We start from the raw sequence: 22,935 nt of genomic DNA on the forward strand, positions 1-22,935 counted from the left end.
GGAGACAGGAGCTATGAATGATTGTCCTGGGAACAATGACAGGGCTGTTCCATGGCTTTGGAGAGGAATGCAGGGGCTTCCTCCTCCTCAGCAAAGGGAGGGGAGCAGAACATGCTGCAGCAGGTCAGGGGGCACCGTGGTGTCAGCAGGAGGTGTAAAGATAAACTGGTTGGTGGTGTTTTGTTCGCGCAGGAGTGGCGTTCAGCTATATTCCTGTGTAGTCTGGCTCAAAACAGGGGGAGAGGCTGAGAGTCCAGCAGGGAGGCCCTGGCGAATTAGCTGGAATTTCCATATCAAATACATTTGAAATCCACAATGTTTGTTCACGAGCCAGGTTTCCAGAGTCCTCTCTGAGGGTCTAGCTGGTTTGGAATAAAACTAAATCCAGTGATGGGTCACTGAGTCCCTGTGAGCAGGAGTGGAGCTCCTACAGTCGACAGACAAACCATATGACACGCAGGTGTATGTGTGGAGATGCTGCTACTCAATACGTTGCCCAGGGCAGCTTCGCTGTGTACCTTCTTCTCCACTCCATGTATTCGTTTTATCCACCAGCCATTGTCTCATCACATGCATAAATTATAGGCTCTTTCAGTCTGGGACTGTCGTCCTACTACAGGTGTGAACAGTGCCTTGAAAATTGGGGTCCTGAGCCCCAGCCAGGGGACCTAGGGGCTAGCACAGTAGAAAGTCTAAATACAAAGTGACTCGGCGAGGGTTCGTGATAACATGAACCTGTGAAAATGGGGCTCAGGCTGTAGCAGCCTGGGTAGAATCCGGCTTTATTGGCCGTGGTGGTGGCAGCAGCCAGTGGGGCTGTGTACTCTGGGAGAGACGAGGCAGTTTCAGTCCCAGTCGATTTTCCGTCTCTCTGGTCACTTTCCCGTTGGGGTGGTGTTTCTCCAGCTTGGAACCCAACGTGTGCGTAAATCCGTGGGGTTGGCAGTGAGCTATCCCAAGGGAGGAGTGGCATTATTCTTTGTTTGGTTAGTGCCCAGGCAGCTTGGCAGCCCCACTTGGCTGGGCTCTGCGCAGCCTCACAGAAGGGCACCTGCCCTGGCTCAGACAGTGCTGGGCTGAGGAGTTGGTCTGTCACTTTGCATGCTTTCAGGAATGTGGTGGCTGCTTTCTTTAGGCCTCGTGTGTGCCCTGTGGGGGACCCAAAAGCATGTGTCTGTCCTCAGAACTGGGGCACTCACACTCCTGCAGGACCTGGGTGGCACCTGCCTTCCTCTGCTAGTGCATCCCAGCGAACAGGCCTTCTGCTCAGGGATTGTGTGGGTCGCTACCGAGCTAGGACGGGGTTGCTTGCTTTGGGGAGTGACTGGTGGGGGCTGAGTTGTGTCCGGCTCTGTGCCAGGAACAGCCTGTGCTTGGCTGAGAGTCACTGTGGGAGAGGGCGGTTATTTCCGGACAGAGTGCTGCTCGGGAATGCATGAGCCCTGGGCTCAGGCACAAAAGAAATGGCTTGGCCATGAGCAGGGAAAACAGGATTTGCTGCCTCTTGCCTCCTGGCCTTTTTCTTAATGTGTTTGAGGCCTTTGCCTGCTGGTGAGCCAAGTTTGTGATTTGTAGTGAAATTGCCCAGGGAAAGTTCAGGCACTCAGGGACCTAGGGGACCATGGGAACAGCCACAAATAATGAGATTTTGGCCCCTGCTTCAGGAGTCTCATGATGATTCAAAAACTGCAGCCTGTATGTGATTTTGTGTGGGGAGGAAGGGGCTGCCCCACAGTACCATGTAGTATAGGGGGAGGTGTACTAAACTGCTAGCCCAGAGGCCATACATTCCCGACCTAGCTCTTCTCCTAGCTGCTGTTCATAGTGCTGTAACATTCACAATCCTTAGTAGGAGGCAGGGTCTCAGTCCTGGGGGGATAACTATTATTCACCAGTTTTACAAAGCAGGTAGTTGTACTTGCACATGGTCACTTTAGGCAGAACTGGGAACAGAAATCAGGTTTCTAACATACTTGGTGCCACCTTGCCATATAGCCTCACAGAAGGATCGTGCTAAATTAGGTGCTTGTGTACTCTACGCTACAAGAGTGGCTCTGTGTCACTCTAGACTGTTGTGGTTTATGACTCTGTTAACGCTTGCAACCCAAGCACTGGGACCCTCCGAGCTCGCAGGGTCCTAGAGCCCGCGGTCCAGCCTGAGCCCAAACATCTACACTGCAGTTAAACAGCCCCTTAGCCTGAGCCTCGCGAGCCTGAGTCCAATGGCACGGGCCAGCCACCGGTATCTAATTGCAGTCTAGACGTACCCTTAGAGAGCTGCTTTAGCTCATCAGCAGAAGCTCATGCTTTTATGTTCAGAGATCCCAGGTTCAGTCCCTGCAGACAATCCAAAGAAAGGCTTGGTCACATTTGGCTGTGATGTTTGTAACCTTAGTCCATAATTTGCTCCCAGAGCCAGGAAGAAGAACCAAGAATGCTAGTGCTCAGTTTCACAGTGCTGTCTCACAAATACTTGTGTAACCCACTGGCATGTGCATGCCGGCTCCCTGTTTGGACTGACTTGCACAGAGGATAGCGGTTTCTTAGGCCCGGTCTACACTAGGAGCTTAGGTTGGTATAGGGGTGTCGCTCAGGGATATGAAAAATCCAGCCCCCTGAGCACCACAGTTAAACTGACCGAGCCCCAGTGTAGACAGCACTAGTCCACAGAAGAATTCTCCTGTCAACCTGGCTGCCTACACAAAGAGAGAATCCCTCCTGTCAGCGTAGGCACTGTCTTCGCTGAAATTCAACAGCCTTCGCCGTGGGGCAGCATTGTAAGTGCAGAGTTATTGGTGAAGCAGAAAAGGTCTGTACTCTCCCCCCGCAAACAAATACCTCTGTGTGCCAAAGTTAGCATAGGGGCCCTAGAGATACTGTGGGAGTATTTTACTCTGCACAGGGTTGGATGTAGAAGTGAAACTGGGTGTGCCAATTGTTTGCTTGTTGCCTTTCTATTAGCTGTGTGTAGCTAAGGGAGAGCTGTCCCTCTAGGAACAGGCTGTGGCAGGCTGGGTATGTTTGAGGCTCAGGGGGGGCCTGTGGGAAACATTGCCTGTGTGTCTGAGCTCCAGGAAGGTAAGAACTTGATTGAATAACCTCATCTTTCCAAACAGCCGCTTCATTCCCGGAGGTGCAGCATCGGTGCTCCTGGGAGACTGGCAGCCTCAGAGCATTGCGAATGTGCTAGGGTGTCTTTCACCTGTTTATCACAGGTTTGAATTTTGTCCGGCTCAGCAGAGATTAAAAGTCGTTCCCAGGCAATGACTGGTGGGTGGACCCGAGAGGGAATTAGTTTGGTCCCTGTTCCAGTTCCCATGTCACAAGCTGGCTACCAGGCTTTGCATTCGACTGTAAGCTGCAGGGGGCAGGGAGGGTCTCTGATGTGTGTTTGTGCAGCGTCTAACAGAGCCCTGATATCAGCTGGGGCCTCTGGCAAGAGCTTCTGTAGCAGGGACCACAGTGCCTTACTCACTTCCATCTGGCCGAGCCAGCAGCACTGTACTTGTTTCACACACAGAGAACAGGGGAGTGCAAAAATTAGAAGACAGCCCCAAAAGCCCAATCTCATCTACTAAAAGTCTCGTTCTGTTTGGTCCCATCTCATGATGTTTGAATGTTTGGGGCTAGTGATCCTGAGGCCACTCAGCCTCCTGCCAGTGGCTGCGTGAGCAGCCTGATTCCAGGCCTCTCTTGGGAATTGGCCTCTCGGATGTTCCCAGCAGAGGCTGTGCAGGAAGCAGCCCCGACAGCTCATTCGTGGGCTGGTTGCTGAGCTGCAGCCTGCAAGGCCCACAGGACACACGTGGTCACTGAGACTCCAGTGTCGGTGGAGCAGTTAGTGCTGGAGGACTTGCTGGGCTTCCTGGAAGCCTGATCACTTCATTACTGCAGGCCCTACCCCAGTGGTGGCAATCTGCAGATTCCCCTTCCACACCTGGCGCACTGACCCTGCTTCCTGCTGGGTGCCCTCTGCTCCCCTTGTACGTCCCGTGTGCTGCACGTGGTCCCTATGAAATCATCGGAAACCAGCCAGAGCCACCGCATGCTGCCCTGCAACACTGCAGATGCTGCTGAGGATTAGTGCCTTATGAAGCCCTTGTCTTCCTCTCCGGCAAGACCACTGCTGTGGATTTGCTGGTGTCCTGTCTCCTCGGAAACTGACACCAGCTCCTGCTACTGCTGTAAGCGCTGACGAATGGGAGGATGAGTCTCTCCCAGGATAACCTGACCTCTGCTGGGCTGTGAGACGGTCTGGCTTGGGTAGTGGGTGGGTGTGCTGGATACAGCCACCTCTCAGCAACGGGCACAGTACAAAGAGTACGCCAGAGGGCACACCCGCAGAGCGTGGTGTTCATGGAACAGAAGTCTCTGTGTGTGTCTCAGTATCTGAGCCTCTGCAGGATTCTTGCTTGAAAACCAGCTAGTCTGATCAGGAGTTTTTCAGTGATCCTTATGGAGTACTGGGTGGCCTCCTTGCAGTCCGTTGCTGCTAGGCACCGTTCGCAGATACAAACCTGCCTTGGAGGGACACTGCCCTGTGGTGTCACAGGGCAAAAGGTGTTGGGGGGGCTGGTCCTGGGCTCCCCCTTCCTTCCTCAGGCTGCTTCCATTGTCACCCAGGCTCCTTTCCCCCCTGCCCCTCCCTTTGCCTGACTTTTCTCTCTTGCATGAGCACATCCAACATGTGTCCACACCATCAATCCAGGTGTATTCAAAGTGTGGGCAGGATCATAGAAGTGTCGGGCTGGAAGGGACCTAGAGAAGTCATCTAGTCCAGCCCCTGTGCTGAGGCAGGACCATGTAAACCTGAACTAGCCCGGACAGGTGTGTGTCCAACCTGGTCTTACAAACCTCCAATGATGGGAATCCCACGACCTCCTTGGGAAGCCTGTTCCCGAGCTTAACTATCCTTCTAGTTAGAAAGATTTTCCTAACATCTAACCTAAATTTCCCTTGCTGCAGATTAAGCCCATTACTTCTTGTCCTGTCTTCAGTGGATGTGGAGAACAGTTGATCACCCTCCTCTTTCTAACCGCCCTTCACATACTGGAAGGCTGTGATCGGGTCCCTCCCAGTCTGCTTCTCTCAAGACGAATCATGCCCCGTTTTATTAGCCTTTCCTCCCCTTTGATCATTTTTGTTGCTTTACTCTGGACTCTCTCAATTTTGTCCACATCTTTCCTATAGTGTGACGCTCGGAATTGGACACAGCACTCCAGCTGAGGCCTCACCAGTGATGAGTAGAGTGGGACAATTCCCTCCCAGGTCTTCCATACGAAACTCCTGTTAATACACCCCAGAATGATAATCAGCCTTTTTCGTAACTGCATCGCACTGTTGACTCCTATTCTATTTGTGACCCACTATAACCCCCAGATCCTTTTCTGCTGCACTACCGCATAGCAGGCTATTCCCCATTTTGAAGCTGTGCATTTGATATTTCCTTCCTAAGTGAAGTATTTTGGACTTGTCTTTATTGAATTTCATCTTGTTGAATTCAGACCAATTCTCCAATTTGTTAAATTCATTTTGAATTCTAATCGTAAGAACATAAGAACGGCCACACTGGGTCAGACCAAAGTCCATCTAGCCCAGTATCCTGTCTTCCGACAGTGGCCAGTGCTTTGACTGTCTCTGGGAACTGATGGGCAGAATCCCCTGGGAGCATAACATGAGGGGAAAAGGAGTCCAGGAGAGCTGGCTGTATTTTAAAGAATCCTTATTGAGGTTGCAGGAACAAACCATCCCAATGTGTAGAAGGAATAGTAAATATGGCAGGCGACCAGCTTGGTTTAACAGTGAAATCCTTGCTGATCTTAAACACAAAAAAGAAGCTTACAAGAAGTGGAAGATTGGACAAATGACCAGGGAGGAGTGTAAAAATATTGCTCAGGCGTGCAGGAGTGAAATCAGGAAAGCCAAATCACACTTGGAGTTGCAGCTAGCAAAAGATGTTAAGAGTAACAAGAAGGGTTTCTTCAGGTATGTTAGCAACAAGAAGAAAGTCAAGGAAAGTGTGGGCCCCTTACAGAATGAGGGAGGCAACCTAGTGACAGAGGATGTGGAAAAAGCTAATGTACTCAATGCTTTTTTTGCCTCTGTCTTCATGAACAAGGTCAGCTCCCAGACTGCTGCACTGGGCAGCACAGCATGAGGAGGAGGTGACCAGCCCTCTGTGGAGAAAGAAGTGGTTCAGAGCAATTTAGAAAAGCTGGACGAGCACAAGTCCCTGGGGCCGGATGTGCGGCATCCGAGAGTGCTAAAGGAGTTGGCGGATGTGATTGCAGAGCCATTGGCCATTATCTTTGAAAACTCATGGTGATCGGGGGAGGTCCCGGAAGACTGGGAAAAGGCTAATGTAGTGCCCATCTTTAAAAAAGGGAAGAAGGAGGATCCGGGGAACTACAGGCCAATCAGCCTCACCTCAGTCCCTGGAAAAATCATGGAGCATGTCCTCAAGGAATCAATTCTGAAGCACTAAGAGGAGAAGAACGTGATCAGGAGCAGTCAGCATGGATTCACCAAGGGCAAGTCATGTCTGACTAATCTAATTGCCTTCTATGACAAGATAACTGGCTCTGTGGATGAGGGGAAAGCAGTGGATGTGTTATTCCTTGACTTTAGCAAAGCTTTTGATACGGTCTCCCACAGTATTCTTGCCAGCAAGTTAAAGAAGTATGGGCTGGATGAATGGACTATAAGGTGGATAGAAAGCTGGCTAGATCATTGGGCTCAATGGGTAGCGATCAATGGCTCCATGTCTAGTTGGCAGCCGGTATCAAGTAGAGTGCCCCAAGGGTTGGTCCTGGGGCTGGTTCTGTTCAATATCTTCATTAATGATCTGGAGAATGGCGTGGACTGCACCCTTAGCAAGTTTGCAGATGACACTAAACTGGGAGGAGAGGTAGATATGCTGGAGGGTAGGGATAGGGTACAGAGGGCCCTAGACAAATTAGAGGATTGGGCCAAAAGAAATCTGATGAGGTTCAACAAGGACAAGTGCAGAGTCCTGCACTTAGGACGGAAGAATCCCATGCACCGCTACAGACTAGGGACTGAATGGCTCAGCAGCAGTTCTGCAGAAAAGGGCCTAGGGGTTACAGTGGGATATGAGTCAACAGTGTGCCCTTGTTGCCAAGAAGGCTAACGGCATTTTGGGCTGTATAAGTAGGGGCATTGCCAGCAGATCGAGGGACATGATCGTTCCCCTGTATTCGACATCGATGAGGCTTTATCTGGAGTACTGTGTCCAGTTTTGGGCCCCACACTACAAGAAGAATGTGGAAAAATTGGAAAGAGTCTAGCGGAGGGCAACGAAAATGATTGGGGGCTGGAGCACATGACTTATGAGGAGAGGCTGAGGGAACTGGGATTGTTTAGTCTGCAGAAGAGAAGAATGAGGGGGGGATTTGATAGCTGCTTTCAACTACCTGCAGGGGGTTCCAAAGAGGATGGCTCTAGACTGTTCTCAGTGGTAGCAGGTGACAGAACGAGGAGCAATGGTCTCAAGTTGCAGTGGTGGAGGTTTAGGTTGGATGTTTGGAAAAACTTTTTCACTAGGAGGGTGGTGAAGCACTGGAATGGGTTACCTAGGGATGTGGTGGAATCTCCTTCCTTAGAGGGTTTCAAGGTCAGGCTTGACAAAGCCCTGGCTGGGATGATTTAGTTGGGGATCGGTCCTGCTTTGAGCAGGGGGTTGGACTAGAAGACCTCCTGAGGTCCCTTCCAACCCTGATATTCTATGATTCTATGATTCCTTAAGTACCCAAGGATGAATTTCATCAGCTCCTGCTCACTTGAATACATCCAATTTATCTAACTATTCTTTAACTTGTTCTTTCCCTACTTTGGCTTGCGTTCCTTCCCCCTTGTTGTTAATATTAATTGTGTTGAGTATCTGGTCACCATTAACCTTTTTAATGAAGACTGAATCAAAATAGGATTAAACACCTTAGCCTCCTTGATGTCATCAGATATCCTTCCTCACTAAATAGAGGACCTACACTTTCCTTCATTTTTCTCTTGCTCTGATGCATTTAATGCACTCTTATTGCTTTTATGTCCCTTGTTAGGTGTGACTCATTTTTTGCTTTAGCCTTTCTGATTTTGTCCCTGCAGGCTTGTGCTATTTTTTTTTTACTCCTCCCTAGCAATTTGTCCATGTTTCCAGTTTTTGTAGGATTCCTTTTGATTTTCAGATCATTAAAGAGCTCCTGATGGAGCCTTACTAGTCTTCCCATCTTTCCTTTGCATTGGGATGGTTTGCAGTTGTGCCTTTAATATTGTCTACTTGAGAAACTGCCAGTTCTCCTGAACTCCTTTTCCCTTAAGTTTTCTTCTCATGAGAGCTTACCTACCAGTTCTTGGAGTCTGTTAAAGGATTAGCTGACCTAGCTTTATTCGAGCTACCACGGGTAACAATAGGCGGGAAGGTGTGGTAGCATGGTCCAGTGACCCACATACATTCACAGAGTCCTCAGTGGGCTTGTACGTGCGTGGCTAGCTTGCACCAACACCTGCACTGCCATGAGCTCACTACCACTGCGGCTTGTACCGGCCAGACTAAAGCTCATGCAGATATACCTACCTGTGGAGACAACACACCTTAATCCACAGTGCAGATGCCCCACAGACTGAAGGTGAGGGCAAGGAAGTGTGGGCTGGGCAGTGAAAGCGAGTGAGGGGCAGAGAGTGGCAGAGCGAATACGATAGCGAATACAGGTATGGAATGAATGAGGGTGAGTCAGTCTGTGGTGGGGAAGGAGAGGGGGCGAGTGACCAGCAAGTGGGATTAGCAAGGGCCCAGTAAGGGGGGTGAGGCTTGGCTCATAGGTTTCAAACTCAAGTCATTTGTGCTACACCCAGGGAAGAAGCTGGAGGGAGCTTCGGTCTTAGGGCATCAGGCGCCAGAGAAGGGCCAGCCTGGGAGGCTTGGCTGATGTGGGGCTGAGAGGAAACCACATCCTCTGTTAGAATGTGCCCTGGACATTTCACTCCCTGAAAACGGGCCTGTGGCTGAAAGGAGCTGTTGTGTCTTCTGTGAAGGCTGGAAAATCTAAGCAGGGGGGAGCAGAGACAGAGCTGCTGCAGGCATTCCCGAGGCAACACCCCGACGAGCAGGCAGTCACATAATGGACAAAGCCTTCCCCTTTCACCCTCCGGGGCTGGAGTCCTGTTGGAAATACCCATGAGCTGTCACGGCAGCAAACTGGCTGGGGTGGCGAGGCAGCCAAAGGTCCTGTGCTAAGAGCAGGAGCTGATCCAGCTCTCTGCCACTCCTCCGGGGAAGGCTGCCACCCAGAAAATTAACTCCTTTTTGACCCCTATCCCATCCCCTTCCAATTCATGCAGCAAACTTCCTGCCACTGAGAGTCCCCGTAGTACCCCAAGGGGAGCAGGGCATGGGCGTGCCGTGCTGAAAGGGATCTGTGTATCGCCCCCAAATGTTCACATGCCAGGGGGAGGGGATAGTGCACCCCAGCCTGGGGCTGGGGCATCAGTGTCCGTTTCCCTAGGGATGAGAGCATCTGCTGTACAGTGTCACTTTCTTAGCAGGCTGGTGGCCTTATGCTGCTGATCCAAGGATTCCAAAGCCCTTCACAGGCTCATGGAAGAATGCTTCTCTGACCACAGCCACCGCTGGGGTGGAACACGCCAGAGGGTAACAGCTTCCCAAAATGGCCTGCTATGATAATGAACGTAGCATCAGTGCTGCAGGCAGGAATCCCCAGTTTTAAAGTGCTGCACCTGTGTAATCTGAGGGGATGGGAAAGATGTCTATTCTGAGCAAGTCTCGCATCATGTAATTAAAAACTGGATGCTTTCTGGGGCATGGATTGTCATTTTCTATATGTTTGTACAGCATCTGGCATGCTGGGCGCTCAGCCTCTTGGCCTCTAGACACTACCGTAGTATAACTGTTAAATAATAATATTCACATGACCTATCTACCCCAGGGAGAAAGATTAGGGACAAATTCTGATCTCTATTATCCCACGTAAATCCCTAGTGACTCTTAGTAACTTCAGTGGAGTTACTCTGGATTTACACCAATGTCACGGTACAGAATTTGGCCCTTAAAGTTGAACATGCAACCTGAACCATGGTATTTCCTGTCTTGTACAGCTATAACATTCTCTTACGGTTGTTTTTGTGTAATAATTCTGTGTAACCAAACATATGGGAGAAACAAACGTGTGCAGTTCCCGATGCCCATGAGAAATTAGTGAATTAAACCACGACGCTGTGCACATCCCCTAACCGAGACACTTGTGATGCTGCTGTAACCTGCCTTCTTCTCTGCCCTGCCCTTCCCTACTGTTTCTTACTTCCATCTACTGCATCCTGTCTAAAGTGAGTCCCTGATCCTGCAAATGGCTACATGGATTCAGGGGTTCTCTTGCACAGATCCACTGCTCTGGGGCAGGAACCTTCGTATTTGCTCTGGGAAGTGCCTCACGGACTTGTGAGTGCTGAAAAATCAGACCCCCAGGCTCCGTTCCACTAGTATGCCAGGAGAGCTCAGCTGCACTGACCTAGATCCAGAGACTGGGTTTTTGGTGACACACTGGGGAGAAGGATTTTTTTTTTATCCTATTTTCATAAAGTTTAGCACATTCCAGGCAGCTGCTGAGAATAACTGAACAGGGAGCAGCCAGTGCTCCTCTGTTACATAATGATTATTGTTATAACAGAGGACTAGATGTTTTCTCACTAAAACAAAAGTCCTGTTTGTGTTGCTTAGTAATGACTGGTTACTAGGATCGCATGTCTGAGCTAACTGGGCTTCTTGGGTGGCTGACTGCTTTCTGGGCCCTTTTAGGGTATGTGGCATATATACCGGTGGAGCTGCTGGAGTCCATGAAGGATGAGTCCCAGGCTCCCCTTACACCCTGTGTTGTTAGCTGCCCCCCTTTCTCTTCTGGATGCTTACAGCCAGATTCTGTACTGCACTTTTCAGGAGATAACGCACATAGGCCATGACCCAGGAAGGTGCAGTGGGGTCCGGGGAGGGAAGGTGGGTTTAAGAACATGAGAACAGCCATACTGGGTCAGACCAAAGGCCCCAAAGGAATGAACAGAACAGGTAATCATCAAGTGATCCATCCCCTGTCACTCATTCCCAGCTTCTGGCAAACATCCTGACACCATCCCTGCCCATCCTGACTAACAGCCATTGATGGGCCTATGCTCCATGAATTTATCTAGTTCTTTTTTGAAGTTATAGTCTTGGCCTTCACAGCATCCTCTGGCAAGGAGTTCCACAGGTTGACTGTGCATTGTGTGAAGAAATACTTCCTTTTGTTTGTTTTAAACCTGCTGCCCATTAATTTCATTTGGTGGCCCCTCGTTCTTGTGTTATGAGAAGGAGTAAATAACACTTCCTTATTTACTTTCTCCACACCAGTCCTGATTTTATAGACCTCTATCATGTCCCCCCTTAGTCATCTCTTTTCCAAGGTGAAAAGTCCAAGTCTTATTAATCTGTCCTCATACGGAAGCTGTTCCATACCCCTAATCATTTTCGTTGCCCTTTTCTGTCCTTTCCAATTCTAATATATCTTTTTTTGAGATGGGGCGACCACATCTGCACGCAGTATTCAAGATGTGGGCGTACCATGGATTTATATAGAGGCAGCTTACATAGAGGCCACTTCTGTACCTTCTAGATGCTGGGCTGTTCGGAGGGCTGGCATGGGTCCCAGCATACATTACAGCCCCTCTGCAGGCTGCGTGAATTCATGGCATTTCCCAGGCCAGTGGGCTGCCACCAGAGCAGGAGATCACAGCATGTCCCACCCAACATCCTCTGATCCTGAAGGATGCCCAGGAGAATGGAGTACGGCAGCCTTCAGCAGCCCTGCACTGGGAGAACTCTGTTGCTCTAGTACAAAAGGGCTTTTTCCTGCTTCTTAAAAACTTCCCTAATGAGCCGCTCCCAGAGCCACGCAGGGTGGCCGAATGGGGGCAACCGTGAAAGCATGTCCCTGTGTGGCTGTGTGATGCTGCAGAGCAGAGCCTGGGGGAAACCCCTATCTGTGTAATTCCTCATGCCTCTTCCCTGGGAGGGGGAGACTTGCCACATGGGTCTGCAGTATGGGAGTGAGCTTTGTTTCTCCTCGGTTGATATCTCCAGCTGTCATTGATTGGGAAGGACAGAGAGCACCTCTTTCCTGGTGCCTTGTGTCGGTGTTTCTTTTTTGGCTCCTGCGCAATCTGTCTCTCACTATGGCTTCTGTGAGTCCCTGGATGGTTCCATCCCTTGCTGGCCACCTCTCCCACTCATTCCCTTTTATTGAACACACTGACATGACTATAAGATATCTCCGTCCGCAGATTCACAACCTGAAGGCAGAGGTGAAAGTAAGCCGGTCTGGTCCGGTCCGGCATACCGGTAAGAAAGCCGGGACACAGCCGACCATACTGGCAGGGCCGCTGTTGAGGGTGGGGGGGTGCAAAAGGGGCAGCTGCCCCAGGGCCCGGCAATTGTCACTGGAGCCACGGGCGGCATGGGCCAGGCAGTGCTGAAGGGATGGCTGGGGGAGTCTGGCCCCAGACCCGCCCCTTCTGCCTGAGGCCCTGCCCCTTCCAGGGGCCCAGAGCCACCCCCACACCTTGCCCAGGACCCCAGCTGCCCTGCGTACCGGGAGCAGCAGGCTGGAGTAGCCTGGACACGGGCTGTGGAAGGAAGGCCACGCAGCAGGCAGCCCGAGAGCCAGGCTTGGAAGCAACGCGTTGCCTCTCGTTGGCTGGGGGCTCCGTAGCAGAAGCAGGAGGATACCGGGCGGCAGCCAGCAAGCAGGACGTGGGGGTGGTGGGAGGCTGGTGTGGGTGGGCCCCAATGAGACGTGGTGGTTACCCTGACACAGTTCTACTGCAGTGCCCCTCGGGGCTGAATTCAGAACGACTGGTGCTGTTTGCATTGGAACTGTCAGTCATTGTGTCTGGGGCAGTCACACCTTTTCATTTCCTGCCAGTCCCAGGTAATGAATCATCTGTTACTTACTAGAGATGCTTAAGAGTTTGTAGGACCCTCCGAGGGCTAGCACCCGAAGAGCCTGGGGTGGGGGGCGAGGGGAAACCATGTCCAGCATGTGCCACTGAGCTCATAGTACATGTTAGTTCCTTGTAGACGCCTGGTAGCCTGCAGAAGCACTGCATTCACAGCGAGAGCCCGCAGTGGAGTGAGTGGTATATAGCATAGAATGGCTGTTCTGTGGGAGACAGAGGAATCCCGTACCAGTTATCAAGGCAGAAGTTTATCTGCACCAAGTCTCACAGCCATTAAACATGGAGGGAATGCAGAGAGAGTGGAGGTGTGTCTGTGTTTCACTGGGCAGGGCCCTCTCAATTGTTCAGTTTGGAGTCCCCACGTCTATGGATGTTTCTCATACTGTTTTGCAGATATTCAGGAGTTCTATAAGCTGAGCTTACTTTCTGCACACCCGCAGCATCAGATCCCAGATCCAGCCGCCAGTACATCTAAGAATGAGCATGATGCTGGAGAGCTGGGCTCTCCTGGTAGCCCTGGAGATCCCCAACGTACTCTGGAGGTAAGAAGGGTGACTCCTGCTTTCTGTGCTATGCTGCATGAAAACCCCAATTCTCCCCACTTTGTCCCATCTCAGTTACATAGATACCAGTCAAGTGAGGGGAAAAAGAAGATTCTCTGGGCAAACTAACAACCCTGTAACGGTGCAGCACATGGATGTGTCCCCTCGACACAGGCCAGTAAGCTATTTTCAGCACAGGCATAGGGGTAGTGGATGCCGGCACTTTTATTCTGTTCAATACACATTCTTAGCCCATCCTCACTGTGGTGTCTGAGCACCTTCCAGCAACACATCAAGCGATGTGAGTAGCATCTGCTGTGTGTAGCTTGTCCTCTCTCCCATCCTCTCTTCCCCTTGCACATGACATGGAAGGTTTGGGATGGTGGGAGTTCATTTCATAGTCTTGGGTCAGCTCACGAGGAAGCTCTGTCTCCTGCACGGACAACATTTATCCTGATGGTAGAAAGTTCCCTTGTGCCAGGGGCGTGCAGCTGTGGACCACAGGCCTTATCCGGGTGCATCAGGCAATCTTTTAGATATGCTTCTGGGCCCTGGCCAGTGAGTGCATTGAAGATGGGGACCGGGACCTTTGAACTCAACTCTGTATTCATTGAGAAGCAAGTACAGGGAGCAGAGGACCGGGGTGATGGGCTCAGGGTAGCCCATGTCACTGAGGAGTCATGCTGTGGCATGCTGTACTAGCCGGACTTTCTCCAGGGTTGAGGGCCTCGTGCCCAAGTACATTGCATTGCTGTAATCCAGCCTGGAGGTGATCAAGATGTGTCTAACAGAGGCCAGGTGGATGTTCACCAAGATGGAATGGAACCTCCTAGCCAGCTGCAGATGGCAGAAAGCATTACTTACAGATGCTGCTGAGAGAGCCTGTGGGGGTAGCAGTGTGGTCATATGGGGTGAACGACAGGTAGAGGTGTGTCTCACCTTTATAGGCTGGCGCCTGAGTCCAGTTCACCTGCCGTCTCCATGTAGGTGTTGACTAGGATCAGAGAGAACTTACCCTGTTGGGTCTCCAGGGTCTGGCTGTCAGCAGTGGATCTCTTTCCTAGGATACATGGAAGGATAGTTTCAAGGGCCTTCCCTTCCATTCATCCCCTAAAGCCTAACATTACTGGATGGTAATTCACGCTACTGTCTTGGCAAGAACAAGTGCTCAGGGCGGAGCAAAGATGGGAGGCTTTTCTGGTCCCTGGGTTATGGGTGCTTGACTCCCTCCCTCCCTCAGCAGTCCGGTCCCATGCAGGGATACTGAACTGATCACTTCAACACCAAGTGCCAATATAGCCTAGTTCCCAAGCTAGCCTCTGGTCTGTCCATTCATCTTGCTTCGCAGGCAATAGCTAAATGCAGGTACAAAAATGAAAATCATCGGCCATAAACCCAACCCTTGCACTCACCACCCACTGGTATTTACTCCACTGTTGGCTACAAAGATGGACAGAGCAGATGTCCTATAAAGCTGCCTAACTTTGGATTCAGAAGGCTGCAAATGGGAATAAATACCTAGATTCATAGAGTTTAAGCCCAGATGGGACCATTAAACCTGCTAGTCTGTATATCACAGGGTGTTAAATTTCACCCAGTAACCCCTGTGTTGAGCCCAGTAACTTGTCTGGCTAAAGCATAACATCCCAAAAGGTATCAAGTATTTATCTGAAGACATCTGAGGCATCACCTCCCTTAACAGTTTGTTCAAATGGTTAATCACCGTCACGGTTAAAAATGTGTCCCGTATTTCTAATTTGAACTTGTCTGGCTTCAGCTTCCTAACACTGGTTCTTGTTCTTTCTTTCTCTGCTAGATTAAAGAGCCCGTTAGCACCCCATATTTGCTCCCCATCACAGCTTGCCTAAGCCAGTAGGGCATCTTGCAAAGAGCGCTCACCTTCATCTTATAGAAATAAATTCATACTTAAGATGGCCACCTGGGCTTTAAATTGCATCATATTATAAAACAGGTTCAGCCAACAAGGTGCAGCCAGAGTTAGGCCCCTGATCAATTTGGGTTTCTTGGGTTAAGACTCGGAAATCCTTCCAGCTGCAGCCAGACCTTTGATTTTGTCTGCTGGGCCCTGATTGGCTTCTGCCGGCTCCAGCAGCTGGGTGGCCTCTCTAGGCAGTTCTTTGAAGTCTAAACTTGCTGCTCTTGTTCTCAAAAAGGACACCTTCTTAGGCTGGGGTGTGCCAAGACTAGGGCCTCCGGTGGGGGACAAAATGCCTTGGACACCCAGTCACACATCCCACTGTAAACAAATCATCTCTCTGTTTTCTTTTTGATGGGCTTGTTAAATCTCATTGTTGGGCATTTTCTCCAGCCCTCAAATCATTTTTGTGGATCTTTTCTGCACCCTCTCTAAGAAAGTGTGGACACCAGAAATGTACACAGTATTCCAGTAGTGGTCTCACCAATACCATGTAAAGAGGTAAAATCTGCTCCCCCTTTTCCAGATTCAAACTCTGGAGTCCAGGACTCTGAGCGAGAGAACCCAGCCACCCATCCATTCACCCCCAAGAGTTCATTACTGTGGATTATGCTTCTCAAACTGCCATGGCCTAAATATGGGACACAATGTGTGACAAACACAAAATTAGGGACACAAAAAATTTAATCATACTGAAAACATAAAATGCTGCAGGAATCCTCCCTTTAATTAAATAATTCTTTCTACAACTTTAATGATTTAAGGATTAAAATCTTTTAGCTTAATGATTCTGCATTTCAGATTTACATAATTTTCAATTATGCCAGTGAGGGAACTCCATATCAGTGTGGAGTACAGAGAACTTCAGGGCTGAAAGAAGTGATGTCCCTTTAAATGAAATACACTTGAGAGGTAGGAAGGATACACAGCAATGCAAAGAAACCTGTAGTGGACACAGGAATGCTTTAACTCTCTGTGAGGTGTTTTCTGGAGCAGCATTTCTCAACCTTTTCAGATTGGCAACCCCTTATTTCAAGTCAAACATTTCTATAGCCCCCCATTTCCTTTTGAGTAAGAGTAGAGCATGTATCAACGCTCAGCCTAAGTCATGTATTTGTGTGCGTGTTTCAAGGGACTGACAGAGACTAGAATCCTGAAACAGAAGGGTGTGCAAAATGTGCCCTGCTTTGGTTTGCAAAAAAAGTCCATGCCTCAGACATAGCCACCCCAACGGCCTTTGGTGGCGTCTGTGGGGGCCTGGACTCAAGCAGCAAGTCGTGGACTTTTTGCTTTGAGGGCTGAGCTGAAAAATCTGAAAAAAAAGTGATTGGTTCAAACCCAAACTGGCTTTTGTTGGGCTTTTTCCTACCAAAACAGGCCTCTCCCTCTGCCGCAAAAATATTCTGGGCAAACCCTGTTCAGGTGCGTTTCCATCTGGCTTTTTCAATTAACTGACTTTTAAAATGAAACACTGGGTCTGCCACAAAAAGTGGGCACATTTCATTTTGAAATAATAAAACGATTTTCAGCTTTTTTTTTAAATCTGAAACCATTTGCTGAATTCTACCGGAAGTCACGACTAACTTTGGTGCCCTGAAAAATGCATTTTTCAGCAGATTTGCCATTCACTGAAATTTTTTTGCCCAGGTCTAGTCATGGCCCTGTGATTGAGAAACGCTGCTCCAGAGACCCTTTAGATCTTAGCAGCCTTACACCTGGTCAGCAGCTGGACCGTGTGGGGTACAGCAGCTGGGAATAAGCCAATCCACCTAGCTCTGAGAAGCTTTGATCATCAGCAAAGGCATGTGGAAGCAAATGGGAAAGCTAAACCAGGCCCGGAGCAGTAGAGTGGGAGGAGTGTTTACAGTAGCATCTTAGCTGGCAGCAAGTGCTTGCTCGAGTGTTAAGACCACGAGGCCTGTTACGCCTTTGGGCCCCACTGAGTTGAACTTCCTCAGATAGGCAGGATTGTAAACATTCTCGGTTGAGTGTTCGAAGGGAGGGGACAGCTGCATGTACTTTCTTTCAGTAGTTGTTTGTTGTATGGGTAGCAGGGCTGGAGAATGGGATAGCAGAGATCTTTTAAAGTCCCCTTATGTCTGCGCCTCCTCAGCCCTCCGTTCTCTCCCATCCTGCTCTGCTTCAAATTTTCCAAAAGCTTAAAATCTCTCCTGCAGCTCGTGCTTTGTTTCCTCAAACATATGTTTGCTTTATGTTTGAAGTAGCCTTACTATTAAAGAGTTAAGAGCTGGCAAACAGAACCAAACCGTGGCTCCCGCCCAGTCTAGAAGAGGATAGGGGGACTTCCTGTAGCTGCTGAGGAATCCCCCCTTCCTATGGAGCCTGTGTCCACTGTTCTGCACTGAAGACGCCGATAGACAGGAAAGAGTTAATCCTTGCTACGCTCTGAATCTCACCAGGGTGGAATATGACCTCCAAGGGACCGTTTCCGGCATTTCCAAGAGTCTATAAATGCATGAGAGGTAGCTCATCTGTCCTTGAGAGTTAATTTTTAACCTATTCAAAACTTGGCCACCAGGGGGCAGAAAAGGCACCTTCCTCTCCAGCCCTGCGCCCAAGCCAGAGGGTGTTTTCCTGGGAAGCGAGACGCTGTGATGCCAGCAGGCTGTGCCAGGCCGGTCAGCCTGCCCTGTTATATGGCCCCAGGCTGGGACAACATGCAGGAAGCCAGTTCCCCGTGTAATTCTCTTTGGGAAGGAGGAAGGCTGGCCTTTTGGCTACAGTTACTGCATATGCATACAGCACCTGTCACAGTGGGGCTAGAATACAAATCACAGAGAGCAGTAATCCCTCCCCCAAGAGCTGTGCTCTGTTCTTCCAGTCAGGAGCCCTAGGTGTGAGCACCAGCCTCTTGCCTGTCCCCCCAGTCTGGCTAGGCTTGTGGGATGGTAGAGCAGCCAGTCAGAGCTGCTTTTTCTCACTTGATAGTAGGCACCTTCACTTCACTCCTGCCTGCAGGCTCCTGCGTCCTCTCTCCTCCATCCAGGGACCCTGGGTCTCTCATGCTGGTGGAGACAGGCTCAGTTTCCAGTCCTTCTTTTCCCAAGTGCAACAGCCTGTACTCGTGTGAGCTGTGCTTCCTGGCCCCACTCCATGCCTTCCCGTTCCCCATCTCTGTGCATACAGCCTTCTCTCTGGCTTGCAGAGGCAGGTATGTGAGTCCATGGCCTGCACAGCAAATGCAGAAGGAGTAGCCATAGCCTCTTGAGCTTATTAAGGGAGACCTGAGGGTTTTGTCTCACTGGCGAGGTCTGTGGAAGAGATACTGAGCGAGTCTGTAGCAATCCTAGTGTGTCACTGAACTCAGTGGAGAATAGTCCCTTTTGTGCAGGTTTCAGGGGCCTATAGCACAGTCTCTCGCACTCACTTGGATGGGCAGTTTCTCCCTTTCCATGACAATGAGGCTCTGCCTAACACCAGTTCCTCAAGTTCAGGACAGCAGTAACCTGGGTATTTGTGTATTGGCAGAGGACAGAGCCCCACGGGGGATGTCTCTGGGACGCAGAACCCCAGGGATCCCTGAGTAGCATCTCTCACTGAGAACCCTTAGCACTGGGCTGCTGGCACTGGACTGTCAGTGTCGCGGGGGGGCATGGGTCTGTAGGAATACAATGGCATCAGAAGGAAGTGTCTGAAACTGAACAGTGCCAAAGCCACAAGCTTCTACTCTGATGAGCGGCATAGAATTGCATTCTCTCAACCAAAGGTTTCAGAGTAGCAGCCGTGTTAGTCTGTATTCGCAAAAAGAAAAGGAGTACTTGTGGCACCTTAGAGACTAACCAATTTATGTGAGCATGAGCTTTCGTGAGCTACAGCTCACTTCATCGGATGCATTCAGAACTCCTTTTCTCTCAGCCAAGGGGGTACCCTAGTTTGTGGTGCACTACTCAACCAGTCCAGCAGGGGGCAATGGTGCACAGACATAAGCCGGCCAACCCTGGCACTGGGACCAGGAGAGAGCCTAGGAAGGATCCTCTTACGGGCCTGCAAGGGACCAGTGAATTCTCACCAGCAGCACGGGCATAACCGCGGGGGGGATGGGGACGTGGCCCCTTCTAGGAACCTCACCCTCAGCGTGGCTGTAGGATTAGTGCAGCCCCACCCTGGTTCCTCTCCTCCAGCTACTTTTTGGCTGTGGTAAGACGGCTGACGAGCGAGGCTCGCTTCCATTGGCCCAGCTCACTCAGCTAAGAGAGATGCTTTTTATCCTTCTCGGCTTGTCTGATGCACCCCTCGCTGTGGGATCTGGGCTCCTCTACAGCCACCTTTTGGCCTCTCCCGTGTTTTCCTTTGCTTTCCTTGGCTCTGTCCCACCCATCTCTGTGTTTAATTGCAGGACACTCCTCTGGATTGTGAGCAGAGACTGGTGCAAGGGGCCACGGGAAGCAGCATGCTGGGGCAGCAGCCACAGCTGGTGAGAGTGACTGAGAGCAGGCTGGAGTCACCAGCCAGTGTTTGCTGCCTGGTGGTTCATGCTCACAGCACCCTACCCAAGGTGAGTCTCCAGGTTGCACAGGGACTTTTCATTGGTGGAACTGCGTGTGGGCGCAAGGCGTTTAACCAGGCTGGTAGAGTTAAAGCAGCAAAACAAAAAGTGTAGACAAGCTCTAAGAAAAGGGGGAGCCTGGACTACAGGGTAAAGCACCTTTCAGCTGGTTTAGGACTGCACCAGATAGAGCAGAGCCACCATGCAGAAGTGTGTAGAAATCCAGTTCCAGTTCTCTGCTTCCCAGGGCTGCAGCCAGAGCCCATTCCAAACAGACATAAAAACCCAGTTCTGGTTCTTCTCTTCCTGCTGGATAGTTTGTCTGTTCTTATGTGCTGCTTGCCTTCCCCTCCTGGCTGCGATGCTTCTCACTGGACCAGCACATCTGTTTCTCGTATGCAGTCCTGTGGGCACAAGGGGTAGAATGACATAATGGGGAAGGGCATGAGAGGGTGCTGGGACCCCATGGCTCCCCACGTCTTCTTTTCCTGTAGAATTGATGTTTACAGACTCACCACAAAACGATGCTGACTCCAGATTTTTACTGGGAAAACTAAGACTTCTGTTTCTTTCATGCGATTCAGCTGAGCCTGAGTCCATCCCAGGGTCCCTATGGACTCCAGCTCTCGAAGTATCTGAAATGACTGGTCCGGAGAAGATAGACTGGGAGCTTCTGATCTCCCTGTCTCATAACAAAAGAACAAGGGAACATTCAGTGAAATTTTAAGGTGGCAAATTCAAAACAAATCAAAGGGAATATTTTTTCACACAACATGTAATTAAACTGTGGAACTCATTGTCACAGGATGTCATTGCGGTCAAGAATTTAACAAGATTCAGAAAGGATTGGACATTTATATGGCTCTCCAGAATATCCAGAATTGTTGTAGTTAATACGAACACATTTTGGAAGAGTTGTTAAACCTCATGGTTCCGGGTATAAACCAGTCTCTAATTGTAAGGGATTAGGAGATGTATTGTGGGAGTCAGATCATCTTGTATAACTGTCAGACAGGATACTGGACTAGATGGACCCTAGGTGAGACCCAAAATGGCTATTATTATGTTCTCTCCCCTGGGGTTGAAAATTGTTTGGGTGCCAGCATGGGCAGCACCAAACTGTCTCCAATATCTATTACAAAACAGTAGCTAGACCCCTGGGGAGTGAGAGGGAATAAGGGGAACTATGTCTGTCACTTCTTGTCAACAGCTGGTGTGTCCTAGGAGTCTTCCGTGTGTGACTAGTGTATAATCTGTCAGCAAACCATGCCGTCTGGGATTCTCACATGGACCTTGCTTCCAAGTGTTAGTCTGGTTTATACTTTATTGTGGGGGAGCCCATACCAAGTCTTTCATAGGTACTTCAGCAGGAGAGGTAACGTACATGCCCTTGAGCGGTGGAGGCATGGGGTTAGCATAGCATGATTCCTGCAGGGCACTGGAGCAGAATGCTGGCCAGGGGACACCGGGATGTGGGGAGGAGGAAGGGAACTGGTGCTAGGCTGGAAGCCCTGCAGGACAGAAACATGGTCTTTCTATTTATAAAGTACCACAAGGCCCTCTCGAGCCTAAGCAATAACAGAATTTCTCCGGCTGGAAACTTTGGAGAGTCTCCGTTCTAGCTCAGTCAGTGTTTGTGGCTGAAGTTGCGGTGTGAGGAGCGGAGGAGGTCCTGGCAATGCTGTAGAGTTGTTTTCTACTCCTCATGCAGCCTGGATTTTCTGATCCCCTCTTTTTTGCAGGTTTCAGAGTAGCAGCCGTGTTAGTCTGTATTCGCAAAAAGAAAAGGAGGACTTGTGGCACCTTAGAGACTAACCAATTTATTTGAGCATAAGCTTTCGTGAGCTACAGCTCACTTCATCGGATGCATCCGATGAAGTGAGCTGTAGCTCACGAAAGCTTATGCTCAAATAAATTGGTTAGCCTCTTTTTTGCATCCCCCATTTTCCATCCTGTCAGCCACTGTCCTATTCTGGTTCCTCTTGTCCCCTCCCCAACACTTCTGTGTCACTTCCCCCTCTGAGTCTGTCTGCTACGAATGATCCAGTGTAATCCCTGCAGATGACTCATTAATAGCACCCCTCAGGCAATGGACGAGGATGCTGGCGAAGGAGCCTGCAGAGAGGAGAGCAGTAACTCTCCCTGGATCGTCTCCTGGCAATTGACTAATTCACTCTTGTTTTCCATCAGTTTCAAATATCAATTAGACAAAGAAATCTTTGGGGAGGCAAAGTCCTGCCAGCCTGCTGACTGACGAGGAATCCGTTAGAGATTCATAGTGCGCAAGGTCAGAAGGGACCAGTCATCTGATCTCATGCATTGCGCAAGCCGTAGAATTTCACCAAGTGATTCCTGCCTCAAGCCCGTAACTTCTGGCTGAGCTAGAGCAGATCTTTCAAACAAGACAGTCCATCTTAATTTAAACACTTCAATCCACCCCTCCCTCCGGAAGTTGTTCCAATGGTTAATTACCTCTCTTTTAAAAATGTGCTCCAGCCATTACATCTTGTTCTGCCTTTGTTCGTGCAATTAAAGAGCCCTCAGCTATCAGAAATCTTCTCCCCATGTTGATATTTATAGACTATGATCAATCCCTTTCTTAGCTCTTTCTTTGTTAAACAAAATGGACTGAGCTTCTTTAGTCTCTCACTCCAAGGGAGGTTTTTCAGCCCAGAATTCTTTCTTGTCATTTTTTTCTGACCTTTCCAGTTTTTCAGCATCATTTTGATCTGTAGACACCAGAACTGGGGACAATCTGCACTAATGGCCTCACTAATGCCATCTGCAGTGGTATTAGCACCTCCCCGCTGTTACTCAGTATTTCCTTGCTTACACGTCTGAGGCTCTCTTAGCCACAGTAGCTCTCTTAGCCACCTCATTGCAATGGGGGCTCATGTTAAGTTCATTGTCCACTATGCCCCAAGCCCCGATCAGAG

The 22,935-nt window shown here is 49.8% G+C and overlaps 1 protein-coding gene across 4 annotated transcripts in view; it reads left to right on the plus strand.

The window, feature by feature from the left end:
- Positions 1-22,935, plus strand: part of DLG3 (discs large MAGUK scaffold protein 3) — a 180,353-nt gene that overhangs the window by 9,197 nt on the left and 148,221 nt on the right. For all 4 annotated transcript variants that reach the window (XM_073358605.2, XM_073358606.2, XM_073358607.2 and 1 more), the window contains exons 3-4: positions 13,408-13,556; positions 19,850-20,008. In XM_073358605.2, the coding sequence (XP_073214706.1) occupies positions 13,408-13,556; positions 19,850-20,008 (308 nt within the window). The remainder of the gene's footprint in view (positions 1-13,407; positions 13,557-19,849; positions 20,009-22,935) is intronic.

Source organism: Lepidochelys kempii, chromosome 9, assembly GCF_965140285.1.
Source record: "Lepidochelys kempii isolate rLepKem1 chromosome 9, rLepKem1.hap1, whole genome shotgun sequence".
Taxonomy (NCBI): Eukaryota; Metazoa; Chordata; order Testudines; family Cheloniidae; genus Lepidochelys; species Lepidochelys kempii.